Source organism: Hyla sarda, chromosome 3, assembly GCF_029499605.1.
Source record: "Hyla sarda isolate aHylSar1 chromosome 3, aHylSar1.hap1, whole genome shotgun sequence".
Lineage (NCBI taxonomy): Eukaryota > Metazoa > Chordata > Amphibia > Anura > Hylidae > Hyla > Hyla sarda.
In genome coordinates, this window is record NC_079191.1 from 309,692,753 (window position 1) to 309,715,538 (window position 22,786).

Here is a 22,786-nt window from a genome sequence, read left to right on the forward strand (position 1 = left end):
ATATAAAATGGGGACAGTTTATTACAGGAATTATTCCCAAAGATCTAATCTGATGCATTATAAAACATATTTCCAATGCACAAGCATTTCTAAAGATGTAGGAAAATGAGAGAAGATCAAACAGCGGCAACTCACTGCAGGTTACTTTAATTGAGGAAGCAAAACAGGACTTCACAAGCTGGAGCGATCCACAGAAAAAGGGCGACACAGTGTTTCCCCGGCGGCTTCTTCCGGCTACTCTGGGTACTCCGGTGAAAAACTTTTATTTTTTAAATCAATTGGTGCCAGAAAGTTAAACAGATTTGTAAATTACTTCTATTAAAAAATCTTAATCCTTCCTGTACTTATTAGCTGCTAAATACTACAGCGGAAATTATTTTCTTTTTGAAACACAGAGCTGTCTGCTGACATCACAAGCACAGTGCTCTCTGCTGACATCTCTGTCCATTTTAGGAACTGTCCAGAACAGCATATGTTTGCTATGGGGATTTCCTTTTACTCTGGACAGTTCCTAAATTGGACAGAGATGTCAGCAGAGAGCACTGTGCTCATGATGTCAGCAGAGAGCTCTGTGTTTCAATCGGAAAAGAATCTCCACTGTAGTATTCAGCAGCTAATAAGGACAGGAAGGATTAAGGTTTTTTTAATAGAAGTAATTTACAAATCTGTTTAACTTTCTGGCACCAATTGATTTAAAAAAAAAAAAGTTTTTCACCGGAGTACCCCTTTAAGGATTAAAGGAAACCTGTTGTCATTTTTTGTGCTGCCATCTCAATGGTTTATGCCTGTCCCATTGGCCTTGATCAATAGATCTTTCCCTATATCTAGATCTAGAAAAATATATATCAAGGCTGGTGCAGCTGGGAGAAGCCACTGGGGACCACCCTGACGATTAGTGGGGGTTCTCATAGTCCAAGAGGATCATCTTAATGTAATAGGAAATTGCTGACCTGTATGAAGAAATTGCTAACCTAGTATAATACATAATATATAACATATTGGCCCTGATTTACTATTGTATTCCATTGTGCCAGAAATTCTGTCTGCGCCAGAATTGGAAAAAAAAAAAAAAAAAACAGACTAACTCTCCATTTTACTGTGAAAACCCCAAAAAGAGGCATGGTGGTCGTGGAAATTGGGCATGGTCACCAAAAAGGGGCGTGTCCCCAACATTTTCACCAAAAAACAACATATTTACTAAGGTTTCTGCTGAAAATGTAGTGGTTTTAGGTTAAGGAAAACCCTACAGATCAGAACATGTAAAAAAAAAAAAAAAAAAAAATATATAAAAAAACAAAATGTAGGGAAAAGTGCAAAGTGTAGGGAAACCGTAGTAAATCCCGTGGAAAAAAATTGGGGATTAAAACCCACAAAATCAGGGTGTATTCAACTGTGTTTTTCTGTGAAGTTAAGAAAACAGAATAAAGGCCAAAAAGACACTGTTTTGGCCTCTGTTGAGCAAAGACAATGTGAACATAGCCCTGTGGGAATTAACGTATTATGTTACTTCTGCTCTGATAAATGCAAAATAGCTCATAAGAAGAACATTTTAAAGCACATTAACAAACAATTAAAAGAGGAAATCCCTATACTTTTTAAAGGTATCAGCCCAATCATTTGTATTGGGATTAACCGAAAATCCTGTAATACTTTTCTTCTCTTGTTAGTTCATTGTCTCCTGGAAGCTGAGGAATGACACTGCTGCACAGTGTACAGCTTTAATTGTTTACTGTCCCAAATTGTGGTCACTAAAAGTCAGAACAACTCATTTAGCTGTCATCCAGTGTGCTTTACTCATTTCTACATACATTGATCTACAGGGCTGCTATACCGTATTTTTCGCCCTATAGGACGCAACGGCGTATAAGACGCAATAAAAGACCCAATTTATAGGTGCACAATCAAAAAAAATTAAGATTTTGAACCCAATAGTGGTCTTCAACCTGCGGACCTCCAGATGTTGCAAAACTACAACTCCCAGCATGCCCGGACAGCCAATGGCTGTCCGGGCATGCTGGGAGTTGTAGTTTTGCAACATCTGGAGGTCCGCAGATTGAAGACCACTGCAGGAGGAGGTAATACTCACGTGTCCCCGCCACTCCGGACCCGTCACCTCTGCCCTAGATGTCGCTCCATCACTGTCGCCGTGTCCCCGTCGCTCCAGAACGTCTCTGCTGCCGGCCGGGTATCCTCGCTCCCTGTCGCCGCCATCACGTCATTACGCATTCCGACGCACGTACGCGACGACGTGATGACGAGGAAGGAGAGTGCCGGCCATACAGGGGATCCCTGAACGGAGAAGACACCGAGGAGGCAGGTAAGGTCCCTCCCGGTGTTCTGTAAGCACTAACCTGGCTATTCAGTCGGGCTGTTTGGGACCGCCGCGGTGAAATCGCGGCGGTCCCGAACAGCCTGACTGAACAGCCTGGTTAGTGTCACTTTCCCTTCAGACGCGGTGGTCAGCTTTGATCGCCACGTCTGAAGGGTTAATACAGGGCATCACCGCGATCAGTGATGTCCTGTATTAGCCGCGGGTCCCGGCCGTTGATGGCCGCCGGGACCGCCGCGATAGGGGTGTATTCGCCGTATAAGACGCACCGACTTTTTCCCCCAGTTTTGGGGAAGAAAAAGTGCATCTTATATGGCGAAAAATACGGTAATGTACCTAGAGATACAGTATAAGAGATTGTTCTTCTCAGAAGAACTGCTGTATGCAAATATCTTATAGGGAGGGAAAACATGGATAAATCACTTTTGGGGGTCACACGTGCGTATTTTGCTGCAGATTTGGCGCTGCGGATTTTCCTACCAATAGAAGTCAATGGGTAGAAAATTCAGCTGCAGAAAATATGCAGCAAAATACGGCAAGTACCCTACTCTTAAAGTACAAACTTTTATGAGATTGGCATTAGGGCCCAAGCCTAAGAAATCACCGGGATCCAGTTTGATTGGGTAATCTGGAAGCCCACCATTCTACATTTATTTTTACACAGGGGGCATATTCAGTCTTTATTTAAATCAGTTTTACCCTTCAACCCTTTTACTGAGTATCCTGAACTGTGCTCAAGCAGAAGCAAAAGTACAGTAGTGTTACCTGAAGACAACTTGGGTGGCAGTGTGTGCTGGGAGAGCTGCTTGTGGTAAGTAGTAGCTGCACAGTAAAGAGACACATTCTTTGTAAAAATGACAGAAAAAATTGTAGTTTTTAAATCCCTTACTATTTAAAAACAATAAATGATGTATAAAATAAAATGCAAAGTGTAAAAATAAACATATATGTTTATGTGTATTGCTTACTTTATTTTTAAAGGGCCTCTCAAAAATTAAAGAAGGGATCTGATTGGTTGCACTGGTCAACTTTTCCTCTAAACAAGTTTTGATAAATCTCACTCTGTTTTCTGAGATTGTGTGCGTTCTCCTCATAGAATAAATCATATGGTATTTTCATTTTTACAGAAAATAGTTAAAAAAGATATACAGCTCATATAACAATCTTATGTCCAGCCAAGGGCAGTTGTCTTTAAATCCAATCCTGGTGACACCCTATAAACTTACAATAATAACCTTTAGGTATATGGCACCAACATGAACATTAAAGTGCACATCTGATGATAACTCCAGCAGCAGATTATGCATTTACATTTTACTACAATTCCTGAGTCTTGCGTAAGGCTTTAGTTATTACAATATGTGTTTGATGTAAGGCCCATTGACTTGCATGGGGCTTCTGGCAAATACGTATACTGGTCACTGAAGCATTGTGCAAGACTTGGATGAGCTGTATTTTTTTTTTTTATGAGCCATCATCGGATGTATATTTTAAATCATCATAATCTCCTGTTTTTCTTTTTTCTCTACTTTTTTTCCCCCTTTATGGCCCCCAGTAAATTTTGGCACATAAACAAAGCTATATGTAATTAATGAATACATTGACAAATATGTGTTCCTGGCTACTCATTGCGTGAATTTTTCATACTCTAGCACTGTTCAATGAGACATTAAAGTTCCGGAGAACCCTCTGTCCTGAGATCCCTTGAAAGACTAAAAACACCATGTGATTTTACTCCTCAGACAGCTAAGGCTGAGTTCACACCACGTTTTGTTAAATACGTTTCCCGTATACGGCTGGGAGGAGGGGGGGGCTTAATCTTGGCGCCCGCACTCAGCCGTATTCGGGAAGCGTATTTAATATATGTCTATGAGCTGACCGGAGTGAACCGCAGCCTCCGGTCGGCTTCGTTTTCGTCCGTATGCAGTTTCCCGACCGTAGGCAAAAACGCGGTCGACCACGTTTTTACCTGCGGTCGGGAAACCGCATACGGCCGAAAACGAAGCCGACCGGTGCAGAACATGCAGCTCATAGCTGGCTGGAGGGATGCTGTATTATCAATTGGGAAAACAGTGTTTCCCCCTTCTGATGATGATGTGTCCTTCTGACTGGCAATGAGCTACTTGTCTCATGTTGCTGTCTCAGTAGAGAAGACAGCAAAATCACATGATATGTTTAAGATGTCAACTGAAACTGCTATGACACTATCCTCTCTCCCATTTGACAGAGTCAAATCATGGACCATTTACTCCTAGTTGATTTTGGATAGATAGGGCTGCTCAGTTGTCAACATATTCGTCAGTGACTATTGAGTTGACTCCATTGGGTATCAAGCTGAGTAATTCCATCTGGTTTCTACCCTTTTTCCAGATACCTCCAGCCTGTTTATAGCAGCTGTAGGTGATCGGGAAAACCAAAATGGGGAAGGTACGCAATCTTTGTAACTCCTATTGACTTTAATGGAAGTTACGCAAGTGGCCTATCCCTGTAAGCCACACAGTTTATGTGATTTCCACAGTTACATAAACAGAGTAGTTTGCGGCGCTATGCTGTTCTTGAAACTCCAATTTAGGGTTATAGGAGTTACCCAAATTGCGTAACTTTCTCACCTTAATTGATTTTGGCTTTCCCAACCACCTACAGCCTCTGCTAACAGGCTAGAGGTATGCGGGGGGGGAAATCAAGTATTGAGATGGGACAACCTTTTTAAGCAAATGGGTTGGTGTGAAGCTTATGGAGAATGTATACTAGCTAATACTTTTCTGTTTGTATTTCTCTATTAGGACAAAGAACCCGACACAGAGGCCAGAGCAGAAGAGGACACTATTTTTCTAACTCATAATTGCTAAAATTGTTTAGTTACAAAACGAAAAGGTATTTAGGAAAAAATGTGTGTATATTCTGATTGTTGATTGTTCTCTTACATTACTGGACAGGGGATCAGTCTAAGAGCAATCTGAGCATAAATCTGTCAGTAGTGTTAAATTCTAGGTATAGGGCATTTATGTACATTGTGCGGCTGTCATTCCAATATATGTGATCCCTGGCAGGAAGCACAGTCATTTCACAGAATCAAGTAGTAGTCTGCTCCTTCTTTTCTGCAGAGCTAAAATAAGGATGAGTTATATGATTCTAAAATTGTAACAGTGTGGTTCTTGGAGTAAAATAAGTTGATGTCCCAAATGGTGATCCGAACACAGAAGCTGCGTAAGGGGCAGGTCCTTGTATAAAGCAAAACTTAAAAATGTTTTAAAGAATTACCCAAATTACAAGCCAGAACAAACAGGTATGATAAATACTATGTATGTTTTATGACAAGAGGTTATACCATTACCCTTATAATTAATGCAGAACAGTGAACAATAGACAATAAGTATGTGACAAAACACCTACTGAGCCACCCTAAAGCATAGATGAAAAGAAAATAATGCATACCTTGTCAGTGTGATAGCAATAGACTTTATGTACTTTGTAAAACAATATGTAATAGATCTTCCGATGTATAGAAGGGTGTCAGTCAAAGGCCTTCTAATGTCTACCTTATTGCATTCCATTTCAGTCTTTGTAAGACATGAGATAAAATAACTTTTAGAAAACATTGAAGGTCATTTTTTAGTTCATTTTAAGCAAATGAGCTGCAGATACCCTGACTGAGACCATAACTGAGACCATAACTTCTATTCCACTTTTGCCCCTGAGGTGGTCGTTATAAAGACCTCCTTTTCTTTGCTTCCAGCTCTGAACCCTGCACATCATGCAGGACAGGGAAGGGGGTGGGAGTCAGCAGGTGAGTGATGCTGCAGCACTTAAGCAGCTAAGACCCACCCCCTTGACACTTACAAAAAGAGAAAATAAGGTAGGTAGGGAAAGAGACGGAAGGGAGAATCAACCAACCCAACAGAGAAATTCCAGAGTATACTGAAAATAATCCCAAGGAAACCACAGCCTAGAGAAGGCATTAGACTTATCCAGGTGGACACACATGCCAAGTCACTCTTTCCACAGCCAGGTCTCTGCATAGTGATCCAACGTTGACTGTAAAGCAGCCAAATGACACATACACTTTGCTGTCCACATAATGTAAAAGAAAATGTGATTCATTAGCCTAGACCACCTCCTTACATTGCTTCATGGTCCAGTTCTGATTCTCATGTGCCCATTGTAGACACTTTCGACAGTATGGGCCCTATGACCAGTCTGTGGCCACACAGACCCATGTGCAGTATGCTGTCAATGTTTTTATTACATTTACTTGAGCAAGAATAACGCTATGTATCTGGGTAAAATAAAATGTTACCAGTTTATTATGTTGCGCTCTGTTTTGTTTCATCATTTTTTATGCATAGATGTATTCAGTTTAAGCATCTCCTTGCTTACATCTGCAAGATAATCATTTGGAGCAAGCAGAAATACAGGGAACCCACTGACAGACCTCAGAAAGAAAACTAGATATTTTAAACTCTAACCACAAGAACAACTGTGTAGAGTAAATAAGGGAATCCAATACATACCCAGCACTTCACCTCAAAAACATTAAACACCTTTGCACTAGGTCTTGCCATATGTTCTAGTGTCTAGCACAAACATTTAGCTGGAGAGGGGTGAAAATCAGCTCCTACTCATTTGTCTACCAACCTGCAAAAATATTTTCAGTCCAGCTGCAAGGAGTGTGCAGCTTATGTTGGTGGATGGATATTAGCGGTGTAAGCCCATTACAACGTGGTGGTAAAAGAGCTTTAAACATCCATGCAGTGAAGGTCAAGAAGTTGTCTTGCAACGAGATTATTCATGATCATAAAAGTTATCATACTGATATAATATGTGCATATTCTTATTGTATTAACATTTACTTTAATGACTAGTGTACACTTTTCTGCATAAGTAGCCATATTATGCTACCCATTGACTTAAATGGGTAGGAAAATACACAGCAACAAATATTGCATGTGTGACCCTACTCTTAAAAAACTGCTAAAATAGGCATTTCTCATTTGTGTGTTGACTTACAAGTAGCATTCATTACCCAGCATGCAGTTTATTGGAGTAAAATGAAGCCACAATTTGACTATAAACACTAGTTACTTAATAAGTCATCAAATATATTTTGACAACCTGATTGATAGAGGTGACTAGTCAGAGTGCCCCACGTAATGGTGAATCACAGTTGCAGTCCACCAGTCAAAGTACTAGAAGATGTTTCTAGTTAATAGGAAAACTGCCTGGTCACTCAATAGTGATGGGTGATACTAAACCGACTCCTATTTCTCATGAAATTTAAGAGATTAAAATCCATTCTGTAACTTGAAGGGGAAAATTGAAAACCTGGTTTCACTATTAGCAATTTTTTTTGGAATGTCCTCCCATGATTATTATTGTTTTACAAATTCAAAAATTCAGTGTTCATTTCTTTATAGGGGTTGGTTTTCTGTTACAGACTTATATGAGGGCTTGTATTTTGCACTACCATTTGTACTTTGTAGTGACATCAATCATTTTACCACAAAATATATGGCGAAACCCCCCAAAGAATTATTTGTGGGACAAAATTGAAAGAAAAAAAGCCATTTTGCAATTTTTGGCGGCTTCCATTTCTATGCAGTGCACTTTTTGGTAAAAATTACACCTTATGTTTATTCAGTAGGTTCATACTATTAAAATGATACCCAAGTTATATAGGTTTGATTTTGTTTTACTTCTGTTAAAAAAAATTATAACTTTTTGCATGAAAATTAGTTTAAAATTGTCCCCTTCTGGCCCCTATAACTGTTTTATTATTACGTGTACGGGGATGTGTGGGGGGCTCATTTTTTGCACTGTGATCTTAAAATTGGAGCTACTCAAAAGGAGTATAGCAATAACAATATCTTTATTAGAAATACAACATACATATAAAATTACATTAAAAAGGAGGAGATTAAAAAAAAGGGCGGCATACCCGGGACTAGTACAATATACTCCGCGATAATAGCAGCAATATATGAAAGTACTATATGGATCTGATGACAATATGTGCTAAAAATCAGTGTGCAGAGTCAATGATGGGCTAAATAAACAGTCAAGCCAGTGTAAGATTACCGTATATGTCGGCGTATAAGACGACTGGGTGTATAAGACGACCCCCAACTTTTACAGTTAATATATAGAGTTTGGGATATACTCGCCGTATAAGACTACCCCTTCTACCGCGATGTACAGTACCTTGTAGTTCCCCCCCACATCAGGTAGGCAGTATAGTTCCCCCCACATTAGGTAGGCAGCATGTTCTCCCACATTAGGTTGCAGTTCCCCCATATTAGGTTGGCAGTTCCCCCACATTAGGTTGGCAGTTCCCCCACATTAGGTTGCCAACTCCTCACATTAGTAGGCAGTTCCCCCACATTAGGTTGCCATTCCCCCACATTAGGTTGTAGTTCCCCCACATTAGGTCGGCAGTTCCCCCACAATAGTAGGCAGCTCCCCCACATTAGGTTAGCAGTTCCCCCACATTAGTAGGGAGCTCCCCCACATTAGGTCAGCAGTTCCCCCACATTAGTAGGCAGCTCCCCCCACATTAGGTCAGCAGTTCCCCCCGATATTAGGTCAGCAGTTCCCTCCCACATTAGGTCAGCAGTTCCCCCCACAATAGTAGGCAGCTCCCCCCACATTAGGTCAGCAGTTCCCCCATATTAGGTCGAAAGTTCCCCCACAATAGTAGGCAGCTTCCCCCACATTAGGTTAGCAGTTCCCTCATATTAGGTCGACAGTTCCCCCACAATAGTAGGCAGCTTCCCCCACATTAGGTCGGGAGTTACCTTACATTAGTAGCAGCTCCCCCACATTAGTAGACATTCCCCCCCCCCTCACAGACATACAGCCTCCAGCCATATACAATGTATGGCTGGAGGCTGTATGTCTGTACTGCCCCCACAGTGTTCTGATTACTGCTCCTCCGGCCCAGGGTCACCATCTACTGCTATGGACCATAGCAGCAGTCCCGGGTCTGTAGGAGCGGTGACCGGATCACTGAAGAACATGACGCGCCGCCGGTCACTCACCAGTCCCCGGCCAGCGTGCGTCCTCCTGCGATAGTCCTGCGGTCCTCCTGGTCCTCCTGCGTCTCTATGGTCGCAGGAGGACGTCACTGACGTCCCGCGCGTACAACCATAGAGGCGGAGAAGAGGAGGAGGACCGCAGGAGCACGCATGCCGGTCAGGGAATGGTGAGTGACCGGCAGACATCCCTATGTCCCAAAAAGATCTTTCGGGACACAGGGATGTCCGGCATAGAAAAAGTTGTGATTATCTGCTCCCGTGATACTAAAAACCAGGGTGCCTCCAGCTGTTGTGTAGCTACAACTACCAGCATGCCCGGACCGGCAAAGGCTGTCTGGGCATGCTGGGAGTTGTAGTTTCACAACAGCTGGAGACACCCTGGTTTTTAGTATCAGTAATTCGTTTTTATCTGCTCTGGCCGGCCCCCGCACACGGGAGCCGGCCCAGGCAGATAGTCATAAGTTTTCGTATCCCGGACCCCAATACCCAGCGTATAAGATGACCCTAAGAATTTTCCGAAAAAAAGTCTGGGTTAAAAATTCATCTTATACGCCGGAATATACGGTAGTAAAGTGCAAGTGCAATAACCAGGCTTGCAGACAATGCATGACACAAGAATGAATCAATGCAGACCACAGCAGTAATAAGGAGTCAAGAGTCCCAGGATGCCGCCACCCCAACACGTGTTTCGGTCCTGCGACCTTCGTCCGGGGGGATTGCATACACTGTTCAATGCTATGCCATAGCATAGAATTGATCAATGTTATCGGTGCTTGATTGCCCCAGCTTGCCATGGCTTGCTGGAGCATCAGATCACCGATCGGACGGTGAGGAGGCAGTCCTCTCAGCTGATCGGGACACCGCGGTCTGCTGAGCTGCAGGGACTGTTTTTGTTATTTTTTCATTTTTTATTTTAGACGCCGAATCAACTTTAATTGAGGCATCTAAGGGGTTAATGTTGGACATCACCATGATCGGTAATGCCCAGCATTAGACACAGGTCCCGGCGGAAAATACCGCTATGATGCGTACCTAGCTCCTGCTCAGTCCTTTATAGAGTTAACTAGTGTCATTTGATATTCATATCATTACATTTTTTTTGAGACAACACCGGATTCTTGATACCTTTCACGTAAAATGTTGGTACATGAAATAAGAGTGCTGAAACTAGAGGAGAATATAAGTAGGTGTATGGTACATTGTACAGAAACAGTACATAGAGAACATACACCAATTGGGTCACAAAGTAGAATTTGTATATTTGCAGATGACCTTAAGCTCTGTAAGGTAAGTAACAGAGGAGGATAGTTTTACACAACAGAGTGCTGTAGGAAAACTTGAGGATTGGCCACAGACATGGCCATTGAAGTTTAATGTGGATAAATAAATATAAGGTTATGTAAACCTGCCACTAAAACTGACTTGGGAGAATTAATCTTAATTCTAGTGACCAATGCCAGGCAGCCGTTGCCAAGACAAATAAAACTATAGGATCAAGAGGCATATATGATCATTGCAAAAACATAGTTTTGCCTATCTATAAAGTCAGACCACATATGAAAAATGGAGTACAGTTTTTGGCTGCTGTTTATAGATATGACTGAACTGGAGAGGGGGTGACCAAGATCATCACAAGACATTATGAAAAAAGGTGTGGCAGTGGTTCTCAACCTTTTTGGCGACTGTACCCCCAAAGCGTGAAAGTATGTCCTCGGTTACTCCTCACGCATAAGTTCACGCGAGGGGTACTCGCGGGCAAAATAAGTCATAAAAGTACTTCATTTCAGAATGGCATGGGCTTACCTTTCTAATGCGATACTTAAAGGGGTTATCCAGGGAAAAAACTTTTTTTTATGTATTAACTGGCTCTAGAAAGTTCAGCAGATTTGTAAATTACTTCTATAAAAAAAAATCTTAATCTTTTCAGTATTTATGAGCTGCTGAAGTTGAGTTGTTCTTTTGTAAGTGCACTCTGATGACACCTGTCTTGGGAACTGTCCAGAATAGAAGCAAATCCCCATAGCAAACCTCTTTTACTCTGTGCAGTTCCCAAGACAAGCAGAGAGCACTGTTGCCAGACAGAAAAGAACAACTCAACTTCAGCAGCTGATAATTATTGGAAGGATTAAGATTTTTTAATAGAAGTAATTTACAAATCTGTTTAACTTTCTGGAGCCAGTTGATATAAAAAAAAAAAAAAAGTTTTTCCCTGGAATACCCCTTTAATCCCCTTGTGCCATTAAACCCCAACCCCCCCCCCCCCCTCCATCTTTATCCCCTTGTGCCATTATTCCCCCTCCCTCTGATCCCCTTTTACCATTTTCCGATTATGGTTAAGTGGACTCAGAGGGAGGAGGGAATAATGGCATAAGGGGATTAAGATGGAGGGGGGGAGGGTATAATGATTACCCCCGCCATATTAATCCCCTTGTGCCATTATTCCCCCCTCCCTCTGATCTCCTTTTGCCATTATCCCCCCTCCATCTTAATCCCCTTTTGCCATTACCCCCCCCCTATCTTAAGCCTCTTGTGCTATTATCACCCCAACCACCCCCCCCCCGATCCCCCTGGGCCTATATGTGCAATACATACAATAACACCCTTCCATACTGAAATGTTACACTTAGTTTAACATGCTTACCAGGCCTGTGTGTATCCTGTTCACTGGGAATCGGAGAGTCTATCTTCTACATAAATACCAGACTGCACAGCAATTAGTGGGGTTTTCCCAACTCACAAAGTTATCCCCGTCCACAGGCACCTCCCATCGAAAATCAATGGAGTGGCTGTGCTCCAGATTTGGGTCCCATTCTTGACATACCCCCCAGTCTGTGAGACTAGAACTTTCATAATGAGGTTATCACTTCTAAAGGGGCCTGTATGTGTTTTTGAAATATATATTACAAGCTATGGTTACTAGACTTCTAGAGACAGGATGTTATTTCAGGGATTTTTTTTTCTGACATATTTGGAGTCAGGAAGAGCTTGTATGGGGCAATTGGCATCTGTCTAATAGTGGCTTTTTTCTTTCCACTGGATCAACCCCGTAGGGTTATAGGTAGGACTTTAGACCCTTGCCTTTTTTCAACATTAACTATATAACTTTTGCCTGACATTCTGACATAACTCTTTCTATGGAGTTTGGGTATTTTGGTTAATTATGGGACCTATAGCGTGAAGCTTTTAGACATTAAATGCACTATAAATGGGAACTTTGCAGCTTTTATGCATTCCTTTTCTACCAAACCAATGTTCCTGGGCAGTGTCCAGTCTACTGTTATGCAATGTGCATTTGTAAGTCTCTGCTGGACTCTGGAATAAAAACAGTTAGAAGTAGCAGAAGACAGGTGGGCTTGTTAAGCATTGCTACACCCTGCTGGTTCCTGCTACACCTCCTTTGTTTTCTCAGACAGATGGCAAGCTGTTTTGGAAAAATCTATCAAATTTCATAGTTGACCAGAAGCTAGTTTAGGAGGATGGCTGCATACATGAATTTCCAGTTTAGAGGATAACATTATTTACAGTTAAGGGTATATTCTAACTTATAAGACGTTGTAGTCAAATGCATGTTTTGCTCTACTTTTTTAAATAAGCTATAAGGGAAATAAAAATGATTGACACTATTCTGGAAAAAAAAAATCAGACATCTAATCACATACACTCTTGTAGTCCTCAGGTACCTGTCACAGCCTACATGAGTGATGATATAATTTTTTTTTTATGTTTATAAATTGTGAGACCCAAATGGGTTGGGTATGAATTATAAAAAAAACTATATTACATTATATCCTAATTGTTTATCAGACTGTATAGCATGTCACTATTATGTCATTATTATAATGGTTATGTGTGGTTAACATGAGAAACAGATGGATGATAGTGTGGCCATGGAGAAGATGAGATCAGAATGATGTCCATCTTCACTCTTATAGATTGTCTCCTTGTTTACAAAATAGAGCTGTCCTTTGAAAAATGTAACATTCCTGATCGATGGACTTGTCATGTCGTCATCACTGGTAGAGATCTGACCAGCTTTAAAGACTGATAAGTTTAACAGCAACATAAAGGATTTCCTTACATTTTTGTGCCTCTAAACTCCTGAGGATATACTTGTGAAATGATTTGTAGTCTGACAAGATGGTTGGAATGTTATAGGATATTTAGAGCAGGACATTGAACATTTTGGAATAATTCCCTTTTAAATTGCATAACATCCTGTACCACCTTATAAATCTGCACATTCCTGATATGAAGCAAGTATTAAACTGTAGTGTGGTCCTAAAACCTAGATAGTCTTTATCATTGTTTGCTTTGGTAAGCCAGTTCTGAAGGCATTTTTTATTTTATTTTTTGCTTTAGTTTTGCTTATATGCTTCATATTTATCATACTATCACATTTATCAGGGGATAAATTTGGAGTACATAAGCAAAACAAAAAAAGTTGCAGATGAGACTGAAATGAGATGAGATCAAACTTTTTTGTGACTTTTTAAATTTGCTCACGAATGGGAGTTTTGTACTCCAGGTCAGACCTGGAGCAGACTTGCAACTTTTTGTAAGGGGTTTGCAGCTTTTTTTTTGCCTACGTGCAACTTTCACACATGATAAATTTGTGACCACTGCAAAGTGAAAACTGAAATTTGCTTAGGTAAGGCTGTTTGTAACTTTTTGTTTACCCACAAAAGTCACACAAAAAGGGCTTAGGAGCATGTGCAACTTTTCGTGCGCCCGGAGTAAGCCAATAAATGGTTCTAAATGCCTTGATAAATGTCCCCCTAGATGTAAACTCTGCAAGATTGTGTTGTGGCTAAAAAAAAAGGTTACTTGTGGTGGTATTTAAAGGGGTACTGCGCCCTAGACATCTTATCCATTATGCAAAGGATAGGGAAGATGTCTGATGCGGGGACTCGCCGCTGGGACCCCCATGATCTCTGGGCAGCACCCGGCGTTTGTTTAGAACGCTGGGTGTGGGCCACGGTGTTATGTCACTGCCAAGCAGCTTGTGACGTCATGTCACGCCCCCTCAATGAAAGTCTGTGGGAGTGGACGTGGCGGCCTTCACACCCCCTCCCATAGATTTGCATTGAGGGTGTGCGTGGCGTGACTTCTTGAAGAGCGTGGCAGTGAGATGGTCCTATATTGTGTTCAGGTGTTCACTGTATCATTTGACAGTGTGTGTACAAAAGTATTAAAAACAAGCAGTCCAAAGTTAAGATAAAGCCATAAGCAGCCTGTTATTTAGTTTAAGTAGGCACACTCTTTAAATCCTTTGGTTTCAATGGGGGAGATTTATCCAAACCTGTGTAGAGGAAGAGTGGTGCAGTTGCCCATAGCAACCAATCAGATTGTTTAATTTTTAAAGAGGCCTGTGAAAAATGAAATATGCAATCTGATTGCTATGGTCACCTGCACCACTCTTCCTCTACACAGGTTTTGATAAATCTTTCCCAATGTGTTTTCCAAGACCATGATATTGATAACCTACCCCCAGATCTTTCAGTCAGCTAATCAGTCGCCCCCAAGATCTGATGTTGATGACCTAGCATAAGAAAAGGCAATCAATATCTAAGTCTTAGAAAACCCTTTAGCCAACAAACTATGGAGATCCACCCAATGTAGCATATAAGAGATTTCTCAACTAACCAGGGACAATTTGGTGGTGCTCAATGTTTTTTTCTCAGCATGATGAAGCACCATACCACTAGGCAAAAGGGATAACGAAGTGGCCCAGTAAACAAAACATTGAAATTTTGGATCCATGGCAGAAACCTTCCCAGATCTTAAACCTATTGAGCACTTTGTGGACAATGTTCCAATAGTAGGTGGACCAAAAAAACACAGAAATTAGTATATGCTCCAAGCACTGATTAGGCAAGGGTTGCCATCACGCAGGACATTGCCCAGAAGCTGACAACTGTACAATAATATAGGTTGCTCTACATGACTTAGGACCTAGTATGTCATCAAGTATGTGGGGTTGTTCATTTGCAGATATTTATATACAATACCTTGCATTAATTTCCCCCCCCCCCCTGGACTTTTCTCCATTTTGTCTCACTATAGCTACAGATTCAAATGTATTTTATTGCAATTTTATGTAATGGACCAACACAAAATAGTCCATCATTTGGAAGTGAGAGTAAACATTACATATATTTTAAAATAATTTACAAATAAATATCTGTAGAGTGTTTAATACATATACTTACTTACTTTACTGTGAAACCCTCTTACAAAAGTCAGGTGCAACCAATTGCCTTCACAAGTCACATTTGCAAGTTACATAATTATTAAATAGGGTCCATGGGGGAGATTTATCAAAACCTGTCCAGAGGAAAATATGCTGAGTTGCCCATAGCAACAAATCAGATTGCCTTTTTAAAAATGAAAGAAGCAATCGGATTGGTAGCTAACTCAGCAACTTTTCATCTGGACAGGTTTTGATAAATCTCCCCCCTTGTGTCTACAATTTAATACATTAGTTCTGTGAAGACCTCAGAGTTTGTTAGAGAGCTTTAATAAACAGATCAGACCATTGAGCTTACCAAACAGGTCAGGGATAAAGTTGCATAGAAGTACAAAGCAGGGTTAGTTTATAAAATATCCTGTAACTGCAGGTGGTGTGCATCCGCTGTACCTGAAGTGGACGATGGCGTGAGCCGTACCAGGGAGCGGAGTCTAAGGAGCCGTTGGTTTTCTCCAGAGCCCGCCGCAAAGTGGGATGGATTTGCTGTGGTGGTCGCTACCCCTGGCAAAACTCGTCCACAAAGGTAGCTGAGGCAATGCGCAGCACAGAAGGGATGAGACGGACTCGGAAACAGGGACTGGAAGGAGGTCGGGACAGGCGGCACAGAAGGTTGGTCAGGACACATAGCAAGGAGGTCAGAGGGCAGGCGGCACAGTAGCAAAGTCAGGATAGAAGCTGCAGGCACCGGAGGAGTCACTGGAACAAGATATGAAGCAAGGAGGTCTGGTTCACGGTAAAGCAGAACAAAAAACTGGAATAATTGCTCTAAGGCAGCAAAGCACAAAGATCTGGCAGGGGTGAGGAGAAATATTCGGTCAGCGAGCAGGGGAACCAATTAAGGGTGTACTTTAAATTTCAGAGACCTGGTGCCCACCCGCAGTCTGAGGGAGCGGTAGTATGGAGAAGTGAGCAACGGCCCGGCAGACGCCTGCGCCCACATCCCGACATGCAGACAGCGGCGCCGCCAACACCAGGAGACGGGACAGGTGTGCGCTCATGGCCAGCATGTCTGGCTGCAGCGTCACACATAAGAGTACCCTCCCCCCTCTGGGTCTCCCCTTCTTTTTAGGCCGTAGGAACCTGAGCACTGAACCTGGTCTAAAATGTTTTCCTCAGGTTCCCAGGACCTCGCTTCAGGACCAAAACCCTTCCAATCAACCAAGAAGTACCGTTTCCCCTTATGGTATTGGTGGCAAGAATCTCTTTAACCTCAAAAACATCGGCAGCGCCGGACACGGGAGTGGGAGAGGCTTTGCCCTGGGAGAAACTGTTGAGGATAAGTGGCTAGAGGAGAGAGACATGGAAGTAATTTGGTATACGTAGGGAAGGAGGCAGGCAAAGTTTATAGGAGACCGGATTGATTTGCCGTAGGATCTTAAAAGGACCTAGGAACCAGTTTGTAGCTGTGGATCTTTAATCGAACATATTTGGCCGACAGCCAGACTTTATCTCCAGGAGAGTAGTTCGGAGGAGGTCTTCTTCTATTATCAGCATGAGACTTGATGAGGGTAGAGGCATGTAGCAAGGACCGTCGAGTCTCCTTCAAAATAGGCATGAAATCCTGGACCTGGTCATCCACGACAGGTACCCCAGAAGAAGCAGGCAGAGGAAGAGGAGGGCGAGGATGGTGGCCAAAGACAATGAAGAAGGGAGATTTTTTAGTTGCCTCGGAATCCCGGTGATTATAGGAAAACTCAGGCCACGGTAATAAATTGGCCCAATTGTTCTGTCGTGTGGAGACAAAGTGATGGAGATAGTCTCCCAAAATTTGGTTCACTCTCTCTACCAGGCCATTGGTCTGCAGGTGATAAGTAGAGGAAAAGTCCAACTTGACTTTGGGACGGGAACAGAGCGCCTGTCAGAACTTGGAGACAAATTGAACCCCACGATTAGAGACAATGTGAGACGGTAGACCATGTAGGCGAAAGATATGCTGGAAGAATTGGTCTGCCAGTTGTGAAGCAGAGGGGAGTTCAGGCAGAGGCACGAAATGAGCCATCTTGGAGAAATGATCTACGACCACCCAAATGACTGTGTTGTTACAGGAGGGTGGAAGATCGGTGATGAAGTCCATAGCAATATGAGACCAAGGGTATTCCAGAATAAGCAAAGGTTGTAATAAACCCGCAAGTGGCTTGTCTCGGGCACAGGTCATACAGGAACGGACAAAATCAGTAACATAACACTCCAAATTTGGCCACCAGTAATGTCGGGAGATTAGCTGAAGGGACTTCCATACTGCAGGATGTCGGACCAGCAAGGAAGAATGCCCCCAGTACAACACTTTCCGTCTAAGACGAGAGGGCACAAAAGACTTCCCCGGGGGAACTTGCTGAAGGCAGACTGGCGCTACCATAATCAAATGCTCAGGAGGCACGATATGCCGAGAAGACTCCAGGCCTACCACGTCAGAGGCCCTAGAGAGAGCATCAGCTCTGACATGCTTGTCGACTGGACGAAAATGAATAAAGAAATTAAATCTGGAAAATAAAAGAGACCATCTGGCCTAGCGGGGGTTCAGATGCTGTGCAGATTGAAAATATAGAAGATTCTTATGATCTGGGTAGATACTGACTGGATCAGAAGATCCTTCCAGAAGGTGACACTACTCTTTTCTAGGGCAAGCTTAATGGCCAAGAGTTTCTGATCTCCAATAGAATAGTTTCTCTCAGCAGATGAAAACGTCTTGGAGAAGAAACCACAAGTCACAGTTTTACCCCTGGAGGACTTTTAGGTCAGAATCATGCCGGCTCCTACTGTTGAAGCATCCACCTCGAGGAAGAATGGTTTTTCTGGGTTGGGTCTCGACATAACTGGTTCAGAAGCAAATGCTGATTTCAGATGGGAGAAGGACTCCTGCTTCAGATGACGGGGATTTGGGGTTACTGTTCTTCTTGGTAAGAGCCATAATCGGTGAAACCAACGAGGAGAAGTGTGGTATGAACTGTCTATAATAATTGGTGAATCCAAGAAAACGTATAGCCCGCAGGCCAGAAGGACAAGGCCAGTTTAGCACAAAAAACAACCATCTGGAGGCCTTTACTGGAGACAATGTAACCAGGAAACGAAAGACTTGTCTTCTCAAAGAGGCATTTCTCGAGTTTGGCATAAAGTTGCTTACTCCGTATTACGTAGGACCTGGTGCACATGAGTGCGATGCACCTCAAAGTTGGACGAGAAGATCAAGATGTCATCCAAGTAAACCACGACACATATGTAAAGGAGGTCCCGGAAGATATAATTTACGAATTTCTGGAAGACAGTCGGGGAGTAACAGATTCCAAACTGCATCACTACTCAAAATTCCCGTCATGAGTATTAAAAGCCATCTTCTATTCGTCTCCTTCCCGAATTCTGATTAAATTATACGCTCCTCCAAGATCCAGCATGGTGAAGACCTTGGCACCCCATAGATGGTCAAAGAGCTCAGAAATCAGAGGTAATGGGTAGAGATTCATGATAGAAATTTTATTGAGGCCCCGATAGTCAATACATGGACGAGGAGACCCATCCTTCTTCTCGATGAAGAAGAATCCAGCACCAGCTGGAGAAGAGGACTTAAAAATAAAACCCTTCTGGAGGTTCTCATTGATATATTGAGTCATGGCTTGTGTCTCAAGGGCCGACAAGGGGTATATTCTTCCCCTTGGAGGTGTGGTTCTGGGCAGAAGTTCCATCGGACAGTCATAGGGTCGATGCGGAGGAAGACTCTCAGCCTGCTTCTAGCAAACCACATCTGCAAAGTCTTGATAAGACAGAGGCAGACCCGGCAGAAAAGACAGTGAGGGTAAAGAGCGCTTCAGTTGAGGTGCCATCAAACCTCTGAGACAGCCTTGACCGCAGCAAGAAACGTCACCAGTTTGCCAATAGAAAACCGGAGTGTGAAGTTGTAGCCAAGGAAGACCCAGGAGAACCACAGAAGTACAATGGGGAAGCACATAGAACACAATCTTCTCCTTGTGCAAGAAACCCATGTGCATAGTCAGAGGCTCCATGCGGAATTGCACCGCAAAGTTTAGACATTTACCGTTGATGGAGGAGATGTATAGGGGCTTGAAGAGTCATGTCACCAGAAGATAATGCTCATGGACCCTGGATGCTTGATAAAATTCCCTGCAGAACCAGTCCAGGAAGGCAGAGGTGCGAAATGAAGCCCCGGTTGAGGTGAAGATATGAACCAGTATGGGGATGTTCTCACTCAGGGATGCCTCTCCCACCTGCCTTAGGTGCGTGCGATTCCCGAACGAGGAGGACGAAGAGGACAGTTTCTGAGAAAATGTTCCAGACTGGCACAATAGAGGAACAATTTTTCCTCACAACAGCAAGACCTCTCTTGCTGAGACAGGTGAGCACGGTCCACTAGCATAGCCTCGTCAGCTGGAGGTAGTGCAGGTGACAGAGGAGAATGCTTGAACACTGGTGCCAATCGGGGAAAACGATGTGTCCTAGCAGGTTCGTGCTCTTGGCGGAGTTCTTTCTACCTCTCGGCAAAATGCACATCGATGTGAGTGGACAGGAGAATGAGCTCACTCAGAGAAAAAGGAAGATCTCGTGCTTCGAGAGCATCCTTAACTTTACTGGAAAGTCCCTTTTTGAAAGTCGCACACAGAGCCTCGTCGTTCCAGGCCAATTCGGAGGCTAACCATGCAGGCTCTTCAATAACACTGCAGAAAGCTGAGAAGAAGGCGTGTAAGTTGGAAGATATAGGATCATTTTGATCCCAGTGAGGAGTAGCCCAGGCCTGGGCATTCCTAGAGAGTAGACTGACCACAAATGCAACCTTAGCACGCTCTGTCTGGAATTGGTCATCCAATAATTTCAGATGAACGGAAAACCGAGTCACAAACCCTCTGCATAATTTTGGATTCCCTTCGTACTTAGTCGGCAGGGACAGATGTAGCTTGGAGCCGATGGAGGCCACGGAAGCTGCAGGCACCGGAGTCACTGGAACAAGATACAAAACAAGGAGGTCTGCTTCAGGGTAAAGCAGGACACAAATCAGGAACGCTTTCTCTAAGGCAGCAAGGCACAAAGATCCGGAAAGGGTAAGGAGGAAGTGCTGACACTTATAAAGTCAGCAAGCAGCGGAACCAATTAGGGGCATACTGGCCCTTTAAATTTCAGAGAGCCGGCACGCACGTGCCCTTGGAGGCGGCCACGCGCGCACTGGCAGACAGAGGGAGCAGGAGCGTGGAGAGGTGAGCAATGGCCCAGCGGACGCCTGCACCCGCATACGGACATCGGCGCCGCCGACACAGGGAGACGGGACAGGAGTGCACTCACAGGCAGCATGTCTGGCCGCAGCGTCACACATAACATATCCTAAGCTTTGAACATCTCACGGAGCACCATAGAACCCATCTTCAGTTGATAGTAAAATATGGCACAAGTTTGCCCAACCAAATTGACAAGCCAAGCAAGAAAAACAATAATGTGGGAAACAACTATTAGGCCCATGGTAACTTCTGAGCTACAAAGATAAACAGCTGAGGTGGAAGAATTACTCGCAGGACAACGATAAGTCCACAAATATGGCCTATATAGAAGAGTGGCAAAAAATGTTTTGAAAGTAAGCTACAAGTAGAAGAAGCAGGTATGTCCAGCTCACCACCAACACCACCGTGTCTCGGACACGTGTGGACCAACACGTACTTGTCAATAGGAAAAGAAGGAGGTGTCCAGCACTTGGCAACTGTAAAAACGATTACTTTATTCTTCACAGTTTAGACACACAATGCAGCGGTAGGGACAACAGTGACGCGTTTCAGCGGAACATGTCCACCTTAGTCATACAAAGAAACAAGTGGCTGACTCCATCTTTATGTGCCCGCTCCAGGGCCACACCCCCTCCAGATGAATTAAGTTCAGCTGTTGGGTGTTACCTGTGTGAGCACAGAAAAAAGGAGAACTCAGCGAAGACCAAGTTCACATTCAAACAAAATCTCAGAAAACATATATAAATGTATAAAGGAGTATTAAAAACAATGTAAACATGAATCTATATCCAATAATATTGTATAGTAAATATATCAATTGTATACAAATATAATGAATTATACAACATGTAATAATGTGACATAAAGATACTATACAAATATTATATTAGAAAAATGGAGGAAAATTATAGCAGCAAAAGGACAGATAATAATAATTTGTCAATTATAATAAATACATATGTAAACCAAGCTATCCTTTTGTAGCTAAAAGGTAGTATAGAAAGGAGACGAGTGGAAAAACAGCTTTATATGTTGGACTGTTATATCTATTTCTTTGCTTCAATTACTGCCGTTATGAATATACCATTGGATCCTTATATTCTGAGCCAAAAAATGTACTGCTTGACATGTAGAGTGACTCAAAAGAATTTTTTCTCTGATATATCTACTGCAATTTTTATTTGTCATCATATCATAATAAATATAGTCACTTCTACATGTCAAAAGTACAGAAAATAAAATTGAGATCCGAACAAGGACCTTGCATCTAGAAAACCTGGTCAAGATGAAGCAGAATAACATGAAATGATATATCGGGGAAGGGAGGGTGTGAACAGGAGGCAAGACGCCCATAAGGAGAAAAGATTTTTTCAATAATGTAAGAGGACGTCTTGCCTCCTGTTCAGACCCTGCCGATATCTAGTCCCCAACTGCATGATCCAATAGACCTCACAATCCAAAAGTTTTCTCCTATGGTCACCTCCTCTTACAGGGGCAAGTACTTTTTCAATCCCCTGCAAGCTGAGGGTCCCATAGTTTCCACCATGGCAGTCTGCACAGTGCTTACTTACCATCGACACATGTCGCGAGTTGAAGTGAGGAATGTCAGAGAGATGCTTACGTATACTGGTCTTAAGGGTATTTGTTGTGCATCCTATATACTGTACTTCACACTCGCGGCACGTTATGAGATAAATTACATAGGGGGTATTACAATTCACAAAGTGTTTCATCTTATAAATTTCTCCATTCGATGTAGATTTAAACTCCTTTAAAGTATCTTTATGTCACATTATTACATGTTGTATAATTAATTATATTTGTATACAATTGATATATTTACTATACAATATTATTGGATATAAACTCATGTATACATTGTTTTTAATACTCCTTTATACATTTATATATGTTTTCTGAGATTTTGTTTGAATGTGAACTTCGTCTTAGCTGAGTTCTCCTT

The 22,786-nt window shown here is 42.6% G+C and overlaps 1 protein-coding gene across 8 annotated transcripts in view; it reads left to right on the top strand.

Moving 5' to 3' along the window:
* Nucleotides 1–22,786, top strand: part of FAM120B (family with sequence similarity 120B) — a 305,127-nt gene that overhangs the window by 118,735 nt on the left and 163,606 nt on the right. For 6 of the 8 annotated variants that reach the window (XM_056567028.1, XM_056567026.1, XM_056567027.1 and 3 more), the window contains one exon: nt 5,113–5,429. In XM_056567028.1, coding sequence (XP_056423003.1) covers nt 5,113–5,171 — 59 coding nt within the window. In that variant the 3' untranslated portion in view covers nt 5,172–5,429. Of the gene's footprint in view, nt 1–5,112; nt 5,430–22,786 lie in introns of those variants that run through there. The other 2 variants (XR_008891441.1, XR_008891440.1) reach the window with 1 other exon arrangement.